We start from the raw sequence: 15,408 nt of genomic DNA on the forward strand, positions 1-15,408 counted from the left end.
ATGCATACATGTAAAGGGATATATTTTTTTTTTCTTCTGTAAACGAGGGTTATATATATATTGCCAGGGAACTCTCTAACATTACTTAGAATTTAGTGGAAGGATTAATGTAACAAATATATAAACATATGTATTATATATGTTATTTGGTATCATACTTGAAAATATATGGACACATAGTCGGATTTAAGTTTTGGTCATAAGTTAGGTATTGGATATCTAAGTCTTAACGTACGTACACAAAGATTTCAATTGAGCTCACATCTAAATTCCAAAATACATACATCAAAATTTCTTTGTTTGATTTGAATGCTTGAGCCTAGAAGTAGATAGTTTTCTTCTTTTGTTTCAAAGTCGACTTACTGCTCTTTTCTTAATAAAAATGACGGAAAGTGGGTTCTTTACCCAAAAATTTCGTTATTATGGTTTTTAGAAAGTTATCAGGCAACAAAGGTTTTCCAATATTTTGATGAAAAATATAATCAAGTATTCCGAATTTATTTAAGTTTATTAAAATATGTATGTAATAGCATGTTGATTTATGCACATCTCTCAGATAAAGTTGAATTAGTAGATCTTGAATGCTAAAGCATGAACATTTACTTTAGCATGAACATCTGCTTATTACATCTAGCATTACGTAGCATATTACTTTACAAGTACAACGCGTCAACACAACTAGTATAATATGCATCATCGCCAGTGTGGGGGGGTGGGGGGGGGGAGCCTCTGCCCTATATTCATTTTTTATAAAAAAAAATGAATTTTCTTTACTATTTATAACAGATTTTGGAAATTTTGGTTAAGCTTGCACCCCCATCAAATCTTAAATATAAGGTTAAATGTTCTTCTTCTTTGACATTTCAAAATTTTGTCCCCCACCTCCATACCTAAACTTTCTAGATCCACCACTGATTATCGCATAATTGAACGTAAAATCAAATACTTTTATCTGTCGTCAAAAAAAAAATCAATACTTTTATCTTTCAGAAGACAAAATCGATGTCACTCTTTCACTAGCTTGTTAGAAATCTTATCTCAATAAAACAATTATCGGATGAAAGAAAATACAATAAGTTATCCAAAAGCTATATAAAGTATAAACTTTTTAACGAAAAAAAGTGTGTTACTAGATCTTCATCAAGTATTTGTACGTGGAAAAAAATTCAAGTACTTAAAAAAAGTTGACCTTCCATTGACGTATGAACCTATTTTTATCTTCTTTTTTTTAACACCACCTATTTTTTTCTAAACTATTAAAACTAAAGTACATTTGTACTTAACCTTAATTTTTCCACAGTAATTACCAATTTGTGCCACTCAATCTTAACTAATAAATAAAACATTCTGATTTCTGCAAAACCTTCATTAACAGATCTAGCCGAAGCCTATTAACAGCATGATGATCAACTATAATTATATGAGCCGAATGTACCTGTATAATCTCATATTATCTATATTATTAAAGACGTATTACAAGCTTTATATTATGAATCTAAAGTAAAATTCATTTTTCTTGCAATTATATGTATGTTATCTAATTTTGAACCATGTGTATAATCAATATAAATATTTTGAATAAAATTAGAAAAGTAAACTAAGAATATAGAGTTAAGGATATATATGTTCAGTTATTTTTGGATATCCATTCGGGTTCTGGTATCATCCATTCGGATTTGGATAGCTAATCTCTCATTCAATATCCGTTCTGGTATTTTGCTATTTCGATTCGGATTTTGGTTCGGGTTCAGATATGGATTCGGTATCACGTAAAATGCCGAGTCCTAGCCACCAAAGTTCGATTCACAGAAAAAAAACTATTTACAATATTTGGATTCCCGACAAGAGATGAAATCATTTTTTTACCAAAAAAATTTTTTAATCTTGGTACACTATAAAATATGAAGTACATACATACCTAATATGAAAGTTCAGGTTGAAAATTTTTGGAGGAACAAAAGATGTTATATTAAACAAATTCTTTCTTAGAAACTATAAAATTATTGGATTTAGAAGTATTATATTAAACAAATATTTAATATACAAAATATTGAAAATAAGCATTACTGTTTGTAAAAAAGATTCCGAATATAAAAATTGAAACAAATATTCGTAGAGACGTGCGGGTCAGAATCTAGTTCTAGCTTAACTGGTCGACCTCTTTTTTATTAAATCAGAACAAAACGCACACATTTCATATAACAAATTTCTTGACATCTTAGTTATCTACTACTACTACACGTAAAAATGTTAAGAAGAGAGAGCCAAACGCACTCTCAAAGGTCCAGATGTTCCAGATTAAAAAGCTCAGCTATTATTCATTCACTTATCCGTCTTTCACGTGTGTCTTAAGATTCCGATTAGGTTGTAGTTACCTGTATCGCACGATTTTAAGCTGATTTGTGGACGGTCAGGATCTACTCAGGATTTCCCCAAGAATGTTAATCATGACGATGTCTCCGATTAATCTGTCCCACTATTCAACATGGCCTATGTGTTATCAGAACGTGAGCTATCTTAGTGTACAAGACAGCTCATGAACACCTAATTTCCTTCACTCCATGTGTCAGGCTCCCTTATTAGTTCTTCTTTATTATCACCAATGAATTTTACCAACAGTACATTAAGTATATTAACGAGATTAAAAATAGTAATCAATAACCAGCACAGAATGCATGGAAATTGCGCAAGTAACCCTTATTCATTAGATATGCTGTTCTAAAACGTAATGCTTTAAAGAATTTTTGATGTTTCAATATGCAAAATATAATTATATTTTGAAGTAAATTTAGATCAGTTATATTTTGTTTTTTAATTTATAACTAGTTAAGTATTTTTTATTTTATAATTTTATTGATACTTTTTATATATTAACTATTTAATATATATTTTTACCTAAAACATCTTAATCTTCAGTTCTTGAAGCATTAATCATAGACAACATATTGGACGTATGAGATGATAACAAGTGTTGTAACTTGAGTTGACTGGGAAGATTAGTGAACGGTTATTACGATCTGTGGGCGGTGAAGTTGGGTCCCATGTTTCCTCATGCGCATGGCTTTTGTGATTATTCTCGCCGAAGAAAAGGTCCACCGACTCTCAGCCGTTGGATACTTATGGATCTGACGAAGTGCGTAGATAGCATCTTTGAAAGTGCGGTCCATGTCACCGCGTGTGGACAAACCTGCACCCATAACAAGTTGCCATTAAAATGCAAACCAGCAACATAACCAACTTTTACCAACAGTGTATCTTTTTGGAGCTAGGTAGCTAGGCCCTTTCATTTAGATAAAATGTAGAATAGCGGGTATAGACGGATATGGATAATTAAGGTATTAAAAACTATGACTTTTTTTTCTATTCTTTTTCTTTTTAAAAGAAAAAAACTATGACTTAAACTGTCTTTCTGAAAAGAAAAAGAAAAGTCAATATTATTTGTACAACAAGTGATGGTTTACGAAATTTGGGAAGACTGCATAGAGTGCCGTCCCGTTTATTTGTGTGGCTTAAAGCATTTGAAAAACTGTGGCTCCTATAAGATAAAAATGCTCCTATTCAAAGCTTTGTTAATGGTGAAATATTAAATTTCTCTCTGTCAGTTGGTTTAAATTTTTGTTTCACAGTTAAAACAAAACGAATCTTTTTTTCCATTAAAACGAAAATAATAAGAAAAAAGAACATCAAGACGATGATCCGAACTGAGGTAGAGCCGTAGAGGGAAAGAATATATTTTCAACCGACCATTTAAACTACTTTCTAGAAATAGCAATGTTTTATGTGTCTTGGTGAACGGACGGGCCGGGCCTGGCTGCATAGATCGAAATCGACCTTGTATCTCAGTACATATAGAAGGATATTTAACTTACTCTAAAGGTGTAACTAGATTCTGGGTATTTATTTTGTTGTTTTTTCAATATAAAGATTGATAATTCTTCGTTTTAATTATATAAATTGTGACATGATCAAGTCTCAATTATGCGGGTTTGTTACAATGTGTACAGTATGACGAAATTTAAAATGCGTCACAACTATTTTATGTTTGTAAATAAATTAAATAATGGTTTTATCCAGTGTTTTGAAATCCGACCCGGACCCGCGGTTGAACCGGAAAATCCGGTGACCGAAAAAAAATTCGGGTTGGGTTTTGTAAAAAACCCAAAATTCAAAAACCCGCAAAAATCCACTCAAACCAACTAAAACCGAAAACCCGGTACCGGTTGAACCACCGGTTGAACCAATAGATAATTTTTTTAGTTGTATATCAAATGAAAATAAAAATATAAAAAGTTAAGTTAAGTATTCTAAATGTTTATCAAACATAAAATATATACATATCCAAATTATTATTTTATGTTTTAAAGATATTTAGAAAGTAGTAACTTTAGTTTTATATATTTTTATTCTTTTTATTTTATTAGCTAATATATTATTATATAATAAAAACTAATTTATTTATTAATCTGCGGTTCACCTGCGGTTTACCTGCGGTCGATTCAATGACCCAGTCACCTGGTAAATCGTCCGGTTCAATGTCCGGATCGGTTTTTAAAACATTGGTTTTATCCGAAATACTTACTTGGGCTATTATATAATTGTAAAGATTTGTAATTTATATAAAATATTGCTAAACATATAAACTGGCCAATAATATTTTTGATTAAGTCTCATCCTCATGTAGAATTTCAATCTCTAATATCAACTTATTAAAATTATTGCAGATTTTAATTTGTGGTATTGATATTAAAAAGTTTATAGAATTTAAAGTTGATTATATAAAAACATAACTCATTTAATTAGTTAGCAAGCCCATCTAAATGTTGAAATAGGCCCACAAAATCAAAAGACCATAATGCCATTAATGAATTTTTTAGTTTGTTCATATCATTAAAGATATTTTTGGAAAATTTAAAATATTCATTAGGGTGTAATTCAGGAATGATCCTGTTTTAGTGGTATTGATTTTTTAAAATTTGATTAAAAACGTCATTTAGACTTACTCTCGGGCATTCACAAGACTACTAAATTTTAGACTTAAAGCCCGTAATGATTAAATACTAAACATCACATTGCCAATAAGCTATTCTTTTAGGTGCCTGGATACATTTGGGCTTTCTGTATTCAAAATTAGAACATTCTCCAAACATAATTTAATAAGAGTTGAATTTGACGATTTAAATGTGCGCTTTCTGTAGTGAATTAATTTCCTCAATTTCCTTGTAAATTTTGGATTCTTATCAGCATTATTTTCATGTGTTTGCAAAGAAAAATTAATACAGAAAAAGGGAGAGAATCATGAGGAGCCATTGGAGGAGTCGTAGCGGTAACGATTTTTTACTGGCCCAGTTGATCCCTACACATCTCGTCGATCCCATACTTAGCCCTACATTGATACCATGCCAAACAAGATTGACAATGTTTTTTTTTTGGTAAAAAGACTGACAATGTTGTGCTTGTAGTTTTAATTTAGTAAACCTATTTCAACACAGTATAAAACTGAGAGATTGATGCATTTGTTCATGTTTACCGTTCACAGATCTAATTACTAGATCGTCATATCTTCCAAGTTAGTATTATAATTCCTCTACTTTATATACCCGTTGACAAAATAAAATTAACTTACTTCCAATTTATCTATCGTTCTGCTTTCTCTGTAAAGGCGCAAACAACTTCAGCGTCTCCAGGACGTCGTCCGGCCAACACCAACGGGATTTTCTACTAGAAAACAATTATCAATAAACCCCATGAACGATATGATAGTCAGGCTTAAAGGGCCAATAAATCAGCGAGCATTTGTTCTACTAAACAAACTAATCAATTAATGTTTTAACCTTTCCTGATGCCTTCTCAAAGGCAGAGACAATTTCGAGGACCGATGTTCCATTACCTGTTCTGTTCCAAGATTGTATACCTCACAACCTAAACATTTTCCAAATATATTCAGCTTAGATTCAATGGAAAATCATAACGAGAGAAGTTTAAAGATGTAATTCTTTACTTATTTTGATATCATCCAGCTTGCGAAGAGCCAGCTATATGTCCATCTGCTAAATCAATAACATGAATGTCATCTCTCACCTGAATGAAAGACAACAATGATAATTGAAAAAAAACATGTTACTTTACATTCTAACACAGTATGAGATTGTAATGTAATAACAGTCTAACAACTCTTGTCAACTAGAGACATCAATAAAGACATATACCCCTGTACTATCCTTTGTCATGTAGTGGTTTCCAAATACGGTGAGGTGAGGTCTACGGCCAACTGCAACTTGTTGGACATAAGGCACGAGATTGTTTGGAACTCCAAGAGGATCTTCACCAATGTTATCACTAGGATGTGCACCAACAGGGTTTGAAGTATCTAAGTAGTATGATCTTCCATTCAGGGTCAGAGCGATGTACATCCCGGCAGATTTTTTCTATAAAAAGCTAACAATAACCAAATAATCTCAGTCACATCACGATCACTATCACAAGGTGAATATATACTCAGGTTAAAACCACACTACCTCAGTACGCCCATATGGGTTCGTTGCAGAAATAGGAGACTCCTCTGTGCATGGAACCTCTTTTAGCCAGCCATAGACAGTAGCTGATGAGGAAAACACAAGCTGGAAACCCATGGTACAAAAAAACTAATCATGAGATCAAACAAAGACAAGAAAAAAACTAAATAAATAGAGAATCCATGTGATGAGAAGAAGAATGATTTACATTTTTACAGCCGTATAGAGCAATGACCTCCAAAAGAGTAATAGTGCCAATAAGGTTACTTATTATTATAAAACAGCAAAGGCTTCTTCACACTCTCACCTACTGCTTTAAAGTCATGTTGACATCAACTTCCACCAAGGACTTTCCGTGAGAATCATTCACGAAAACTAATATTCTCTAACACCTTTTTCTGTTTTCAGTTATACGTTTCATACATCTCTCTTGAATATCAACATATAGGTAGAGATAGCTGTACATGTAAGTTAGGTTGAAGCCCTCTCTTCTATGAAAGTTAACTAGTTTATAATATTAGCTTAATGAATCATCAAAAACAAACTAAACATAAATATCTTGGTGTATTCAGTTTTTGGCATAGGTAATCATGATATATTTATTTCCTTAAGTGATTACATCCTTGACAGAAAGGAAAGGCATCAGTGTAGGCAAATGGAAAGAGAGAAAAGTTTCCAATTTATTTTGCCTCTATTAACTGAGACCCCCCCCACCCACTACAAGTCCAAAACAATGAGCCAAAAAAAAATTGCATAGAACAAAACTGGAGGTGCGGGGAATCGAACCCCGTGCCTCTCGCATGCGAAGCGAGCGCTCTACCATATGAGCTACACCCCCATTTTGATAATTTATACGCTGAAGTGCTATTAGATCCAAATTATTATTGAAACATTTTTAACACATTAGCTGATCTGTTTTCTAAGCGAGGCATGTAACGTGAATAACGTGAAGACGACACGATGTTGTAGCCTTAAAACTCCAAGACAAAGAGGTCGTACAATTCACCAACTATCTCATAACAAAGTAACATATAGCTACATGTCTACATCTTAAACAAGCATTTTATACACAGTACATAGAAGAATGAAAACTATACAGAGCAGTGAACAATCCTCAATCTACTTAGGCGCCTTCACTTGATCCACTTGGTAATCTTTCTTCTTGTTCAGACTTACAATCACCACGCGAGACCGACAACCAAGAATCCACCTGAAACAGGAGTTAACCAAGAAATCATCAAAATTAATATGTTGTAGGATTCTCTCAAGAACGAACATATGCGTTATCATGTGCTTCACCTGTGTTTTAGAAATGCTTGAGCACTCAAACCTTAGACCTTGACGGGTTAAGATATAAAAGCAAAGATGTGTTTCATCGAACTTCTCTTGTGTTAGCTTGGTAACGTACCAACTTCAATAATATCCACTGGCAACGTAGAATCTTTAGGGCTCAAGTCTACGATAGAGAGTTTCAACTCAAAGACTCCACGTCTCCACCTTTGTCTAGCAATATTCATGTTACCTCAAAGAAGGATCATCTCTTGCCTGAGAAGATGATGCAGTAGGAACACTCTAGAAGTGATCAGGTAATATAGTTAATTTCTTAGGAAGTTAGTAGTAGCGTCACCCATGAATCTGAAGTCTGTGTCTTTTAATTCCGCAAGAAAAATGAATGGATCGTAGCAAGAGATCCTGCATTCGAACGAAGATGTCAAAGACTATTTCGTCTGAGGATCAAAGACTCTTTATCTTTTGACACCAAAATCTGATAATCCCACTTTACAGCAAACCAAGAAGCAAGTAAGCTCAAAAAAAAAAAATTCAAAATTATATTCTAAAGTATCGAATTTTCTGGAGGGAGAGGATAGATAGCTTGATATTACGTGATCGAAGGAGAGGTTGAAGATGAATGTTTTAACCCAACACGAAACTGTGATCTGTTCTGTTCTGTTCTAAAGGGGGAAAGTGTTTTAAGTCATGATTCTATAACTTTTCCCATCAAACACTCATATTCAAATCTATAATTGTAAATAACAGCAATAATAACACTAATTATCTTTGTTAACTCTAATTATCTTAGGGGAAGTATCATACTATATATACCGAAATATGTTCTTACCAATCACAACTTTTTTTTTGCGGTTTAAAATCGTTATTTTAAATTTGTTTAAAACACTTGAAAACCTATTTAAATTCAGATGATGGAATTTGGTTGAGTGAGAGAGAGATAACCAATGCAGTACGACTTGACCTATACAATAGAAGCTTTACATGTACATTGACCCCTAAGATATGCCTATAAACATGCTCTAGTATATAATAAGCACCAAATTTTTTTTTTAAAAGTGGTTGGTCTTCAAGACCTTTTTTTTTTCCTTCTACTCTAGTATATACTGTTCACTCCTATGTATAAAACTCCATATAGTAATTAATTTTATTAAATATTACCGGTTTGCTAGTGATGTTTTTAGTCAACCGTCTATTAGTTAAACCACAATCTCATATGCATTAAGTGCATATATTTCTCAGGGCATCTTAATCAGCTATTAAATCAATAGTATAGTATTTGATAAATTATATAAAGAATCTGTGGAACACGTGTGCCATATTTGTTTTGGTTTCGCTACCTGTGCTGTGCGTCAGTGCGTGTGTGGATGTTTTTGGAAATATTACAGTAGTATGAACGAGTATTTTTCTTGTATTAGTTAGGCTTTAATTAAAAATAGAGTAGCTGACCTTTTAATACAGAACTAGATCTTGACCCGTGCGACCGCACGGGTATTAATTTTCAGTTTTAGCATTTATTTATTTATACTAAATAGTATATTTATAATATTTGATCGTTTTATATTGACTAAGTTAGGGGTGGGTATTTGGATACTCACTCAAGTTCCGTTAAAATCTATTCGGTTTTGAAATTTTCGAGTTTACATATTCTAGCTTTATTTGGGTATTTATAAACTTTGGTTCCGGTTTGATTCGGATCTTTGCGGGTTTGATAACCCGTTTAAACTATTTTAAATTTTCAAAATTTATATATATTTAAATTTCCCTAAATCTAAAAATAAAAATAATATAACATGTAAATTTGAGTAATGTAAGCAAAAGTAACTTGAATATTTGGATGAAGAATAAATATATATTTTAAGTATTTTTGGTGTTTTGACTATTATTTATCTACTTTAGATGTTTACTTTTGATTATTTTTTATATTTCAAATATTTTAAACAACTTAAAATAGCTTATATCTTGGATATTAACTCCAAAAATAGCTAACATATTGAAGTTTATAAATATGATTTAAATATATTCGAATATCCGAAATATTTCGTTCGGATAAGGTTTGGTTATGGTTTTTTAGATACCAAAATGGTAAATCCGTTTGGATATTATCTAATTTCGGTTCAAATTTGCTAATATTTTTCGTTAAGAATTTTTAAATAAAGAGTTGATATTTTAATTTCCATGAATTGTTTGTCCAATAAAAATGTATTTCTTTTTTTGAATTTGATATTGATTTAATGGAGAAGTTAATGAAGTGCATTTAATTCAAATTTAATTTTGGAAAACACATTAATCTAAGTGGAAAAGACAAATCATTATAATAGGAAATATTATTTAATTATGTATTTAATTCGAATTTACTTTGGGAAAAAACATTAATCTAACTGAAAAAGACAAGCATTAAAATAGGAAACTCAATTTAATTTTCAGTGGCATGGAAGTGTAATTAAATTTGAAAACTAAGGGTATTTTTATATGTGTACTTCTGTTTTAATAAGATAGATGCCCCCAGTAGGACGCCATCGTTTTTGTTGTGGAATTTTTTATTTTTATATGTATTATTACAACTTACAAGGATTGGTAGCTGATGATATTTCATATAGATGATTAATGATTGAAAACAGGATAAATGTGACAAATTTTAATATCATTTTTAGACGCGTAAGAGATAAAAATTTGAAATCATGGTAAACTTATCCTTTCGTGACAAAACATGGACTGGCAACCAATGAAGTCTTCTTTTTTTTTTTTTTTTTTGAGAAAGGGCCTACAACCAATGCAGTTGTCAAATGTTTTGTATTGTTAAGTAAATCCTACACTTCTCCATTATTAAACAAAACAAAATTCAATAAATTCTAGTACCCCAGTCCGCAGGGTAAAGCGACGTCATCCTTTTTACCCTAAATCACACTCAACTACGTGTCTTATTAATCATATCATACTCTCGGTCGCCTATATATACTCGTGTCTCTCATTAACTGAATATACAGAAAAACAAACTTGCAATTCTACAAAAATAAGAAAATAATACAAAACTTTATTTCCCTTTGTCACCAGAGAAGAAGGAAAAAAATGATGGATTCTTTGGCTAAATGCTTCAACGGACTTCAAGAAAAGTACGAGAACGTTCTAGAAGCAAAACCCATTTACAGGGACGACTTAAACATAAAGTTGCCTGTGAATGGCTCAGTGGTTTCAGTAGAGCCCACCAAAAAGTCTCGTTGCTTGCAGAGATCCAAGAGGATTGACAAATCCCTAAGGTTTGAAGAAGAAGATGATGATGAAGACATGGAAAAGCCTCTGGCTAAGGAAGAAGGTCAAAAGCCACGTAAGGTTGTGAGGTTTCAGTTAGAGAATAATAAGATATTCGAACCAAAGAAGCCGGTGAAGTTCGATCTTGATGACCAAGAACTCGAACCAGAAGAGAAGTCTTTCGAAGAGAAAGAGTGTTCAAATAAGGCTGAATGGAAGGAGGAAGTTGTGAGGGTTAAGATAAAGGTGACGAAGAAGGAAGCTCGAAGGCTATTAGCTAACTGGAAAAACGACAATGTTTTGGATCTCAAGGATGTGGTGGACCAGATCGCACACGTTTCGGTCCATCAGATTCAAGTCGATGTGGTTATGGTTGCTTGTAACAACCAGAGCCGTCTTTTAGCACGTGCAAGTGGAGCGGTCGAACAGGGTCCAAAATTTTAGAAGGTCCATATTTTTGTTTGTTTTACTAATAGTTATAAATTTAAAATCATATTTTTATAAAAATCAGAATGACTATATTTTAATTTAGTTTTCGTATTTATAACCAATAATTGTAAGTTACAATTTTTCATTTTGTTTATGTAACCAACTAAAAAGGCAATAAATTAGGCAGTAATTAGTATTTATATCAATTATATATTTTGGGAAGTAATAATTAGTTGTTGATGTGTGTTAGAATATTCAATGGTGGTATAAAAATAATATTCTAATTGATTATGTTTAGGAACCAGTTATCAATTAGTGATTATATATACGGAGAACAAAATATACTTTCCTCACCATTTTTAATTAAGAATAGCAAACACAAAGAAAATAAAACTAACATACAACTTCTGTTGACAAGAAAAAATAATGAATTGTCCAATCAAAAGTATATAGCTTACTATCTAGATTTTTTTTACTCTATTATATTTATAGATTATGATTTCTGATCGTGGATATAATAAACGTAAAAAACTGAAAAAATTAAAATGATCAAATTTGATGATTTGATCGATGATTTTGCATTGAAAAATGCTAAATAATCAAGTTCAGTGTTTGATCAATGATTTTGCATTAATAACAAGAAAATTGGTGCTATTTAGATTATAAATAATTAAATTAATGTATTTATTTTATATTATAATGGTATTTTGTAAAAAAAAATCAAAATTATTTCAGATTATTAAAAGAGATTTTTTTTTTTTTTTGAACAGGGTCCGTGAAAAGTTTGAGACGGCCCTGGTAACAACGGGCGACAAGGAAATGGCTGCTGATTATCACAGATGGAATACTTTTTTGGGATTTATTCTAGATAATTGATCAAAATTTTGTACTTTTAGAGTATTATCTACCTATCTTTCTATATATTTTGATAATACATTTTTTATAAGAGGTATATATTCGTCACTTTTAGCACAATTATGCATTGTTTGTTGTGGGTATATCTCAAAGAAAATTTGAACGTATAGTAGCATTGAATAATCAAGACAATAATCAACTACACCCTCACCATTTAGTATTGATATTCAGTCATACCTAGTTAATGAGGCTGATAGACTTATTTGATGCACAAAACCCACATCAAATTAGGTTATCAGTCCATTTATGTACTTCCTCATCACACTGGGAAAAGAAGTCTTAACCACATTTGATCAAGCCTAGTTTAATGAAAAATTGTTTTATTAGATAATAACGACAATGTTACAAAGCAACATTATTTATACTACTAAATCTCTGGCTCTTGACAAATTGAACCTTATACATGAGAGACGAAAAACAAATACATAATTTGCGCCTTTTTGGAGTTTCTGTGGGGTAAATAAACCTTTGCTAGGTTCAATATCTCACTCTGAGAACAAAACATATCTCATATGAAAAATACATCGGCAAAAAAGAAAGAAAAAAACAGGAAAAAACAAACTCCCCCACAGAAGGAAACATGAAAATAATTTTATAAACCTTAATGACCTAGGAAGGATTAAGGAAGTGATTACGCTAGTGTTTCCTCAGGCCATTCGATGATTCTGTCCAAGGCTATATATAACTAAAATGTTTTCTAAAAAGTGGGATCCCCTAAACGGTCGATTCAATATATAACTAACAAAGGTCGATTTCACAACCATTAAACTATAGCCAGTTGACGATTTTCAAACACTCGTAAAAAATACCGTGGGCAAATAAATACAGTTGAAAGCGTTGTCTTATAGCTATATCGTATATGAATAAGTACGCTTGTGATGTTATGACCATAACTATTGGCATTTAATCATATACTAATAACGTATATATGAACACGAAATTATTCAGCATATTTATAGAATAATATAGTGCTTGTAGACGTAAATGTGATTACTAAGCGGTCTTATCAGATGATTCTATTACCAAGCACTACGCGTTACATTATCTTTTGGATCATATCAACTCTCATCACTGGAAGAAACTTCCTGGAAACTGGGGCCAACAACTACGTGGCCGTGTCACGGGACCTGCCGTTAGATCCTACATCTTTCTTTATACCCTTTTAAAATTTAAAAGGACTAGTTTGAAACGTGTTCAGCAAATAATTCTATTTGTGTCAGAAAAGAATGTACTACCAATTGTTTACCTGGATAATGAAGAGACGATGAGAAACACATTCCTCTGATTCATGTAGATTAAAAGATCAACTTTAGCTTCATCATTGTAGTGTATTGCTTTCGACTTTTCTGTATTCTTTTAATATAGATCACTCAACCATTACTAAAAAAAAGAATCAATAAAGAGGCAGTATTAATCTAATAACCTGATTACGATCACAGTTTACTGTACTGCTGAAGTTATAACAGAATGTTTCTCGATTGTTCAAGAGTTACTATTTTATATCATCTTTAGTAAAAAGAAAAAACTATTTCATCAAATGAGAATTGTCATTTTCCATACTTTTGGTTGTAATTGTATAGTATAAATGGGCTTGGGCTTTCGAACAAAAAAACAAATGGGCTTGGGGTAGGACTAAAATAAAATAAAGAGTTACATCTTCTCTACAATACTCGTTTTGCATTTCCCGCTCTCTTTTCTTAGGGCACTTTTATCGCTCTCTCGAGAGAGAGACTCCACTTCCACGGATACGATTGCCTTCTCCGCCGCGTAATCGCCACTAGACCCGATACTAGCCGCGTTTCAAGGTAAGAAAGGAACAATTTTTCTTTCCGAGTTACATTTTCTGAGAAAAAGAGTCTTTTTTTTTTCCTCTGTTTCGCTTGATTTCTTCAAACTAGTTGAAAGTTCGTTCTAGGTGGTGCTAAATTTTATTAATAATTCAGTTTATTTCCATCATGAGTTATTTCTGGTGTGAAACAAATCTTAGAATTGGGGGTTTAGGGTTTCTAAAATTTAAGAAATTGTGATTTTTTTTTGTGGTAATTCCAGTTTAAGACATCCAATGTCTGGGGAATTAGCAGTTGGTGAAAGTGTCTCATTCGCTGAACACGAGATTCTGAAAAGAAAGCACGAGACTTTGTTGAGAGACCATGAAACCACAATCTTAGCAATCGAGCTTCTCGAGAAGAAGCTGAGTGAGGCAGTGCTGCCTAAGAAAGAGGATGAGTATTGGGAGAAGAAGTATCTCGAACTGCAGAAGAACCTAGAGACCGTCGAAAAGGATATCCAAGACTTGATGTCTTCTGAAGTAACCGGTGAGGATTCAGGGACTGCTGCAACACTTGGAGAGGATCGTAAAGGTGTGTTTTTTTTGTCTTTCATATGTTTTGTTGTGTATGATTTTTGGGGTTGTGTAAACATGTTTCTTGGATGCAGTTGTGATTGAGATCAGTGATGATGATGAAGGGAACGGAAGCGAGAGCAGTGGAGGACGGAGTGATTCTGAGAACCAAGAAAAGTTATCCTTTTATATCTGATCAAGAACTTGAAGGAGATGGAGAAGTAGAGAGTAAAAAGTAGTAAAGTTGGTTGTTTAGTAAATGACTATGAATCTTATCTTTGATGTGTTGGTGTTGTTTATGGTTTTCAGAAAGGTAGTTTGTATGTTAAGTGGATTTAGCCTAACAAAAAGGTAGCAACAGAAGCAGCTTCTATCCTCAAAAGTATTTTCAGACTGTTCAAGTTGTAAGTAGTTAAAACATGAGATGCTATCAAGAAGCTTGTTTATGCTATTTTTTTAATCTGTTAAGCTGTGTGTTTTCTAAGAGACATCAAAACAACAGTGTGGAAACCTCTAAAATCAATTATGTGAGATGACAACTCAAAAGATACACAAGAGGAGGTATACTTACTAAAAAATTATAGAACAGGAGCAGATTTCAGTTTTTGTAGATTCGTCAAGTTTCACTCGGCGTGGACATCTTGGAGGCTCCATGTTCGGATTTGTGTTTAGGCT

At 32.3% G+C, this 15,408-nt stretch overlaps 2 protein-coding genes, 1 non-coding gene and 1 pseudogene across 3 annotated transcripts; 2 read left to right on the plus strand and 2 right to left on the minus strand.

The window, feature by feature from the left end:
• Positions 1-5,908: 5,908 nt before the first annotated feature.
• LOC108819878 (UDP-glucose 4-epimerase 2-like) lies at positions 5,909-6,915 on the minus strand (annotated as a pseudogene).
• A 362-nt stretch (positions 6,916-7,277) lies between these two features.
• Positions 7,278-7,350, minus strand: TRNAA-CGC (transfer RNA alanine (anticodon CGC)). Its single transcript has one exon. It is a non-coding gene; the product is annotated as a tRNA-Ala (tRNA).
• A 3,420-nt stretch (positions 7,351-10,770) lies between these two features.
• On the plus strand, positions 10,771-12,441 carry LOC108821065 (uncharacterized). Its single transcript, XM_018594110.2, has 2 exons — positions 10,771-11,495; positions 12,248-12,441. Exon 1 carries the CDS (start codon positions 10,869-10,871, stop codon positions 11,490-11,492), a length of 624 nt encoding a protein of 207 aa, XP_018449612.1. The 5' UTR covers positions 10,771-10,868; the 3' UTR covers positions 11,493-11,495; positions 12,248-12,441.
• A 1,631-nt stretch (positions 12,442-14,072) lies between these two features.
• Positions 14,073-15,195, plus strand: LOC108821326 (uncharacterized). The gene is made up of 3 exons (XM_018594369.2): positions 14,073-14,197; positions 14,442-14,752; positions 14,829-15,195. The coding sequence occupies exons 2-3, from the start codon at positions 14,455-14,457 to the stop codon at positions 14,927-14,929; spliced, it is 399 nt and encodes a 132-aa protein (XP_018449871.1). The 5' UTR covers positions 14,073-14,197; positions 14,442-14,454; the 3' UTR covers positions 14,930-15,195.
• The last annotated feature ends 213 nt before the right edge of the window (positions 15,196-15,408 follow it).

This window comes from Raphanus sativus, chromosome 8 (assembly GCF_000801105.2).
Source record: "Raphanus sativus cultivar WK10039 chromosome 8, ASM80110v3, whole genome shotgun sequence".
Classification (NCBI taxonomy): domain Eukaryota; kingdom Viridiplantae; phylum Streptophyta; class Magnoliopsida; order Brassicales; family Brassicaceae; genus Raphanus; species Raphanus sativus.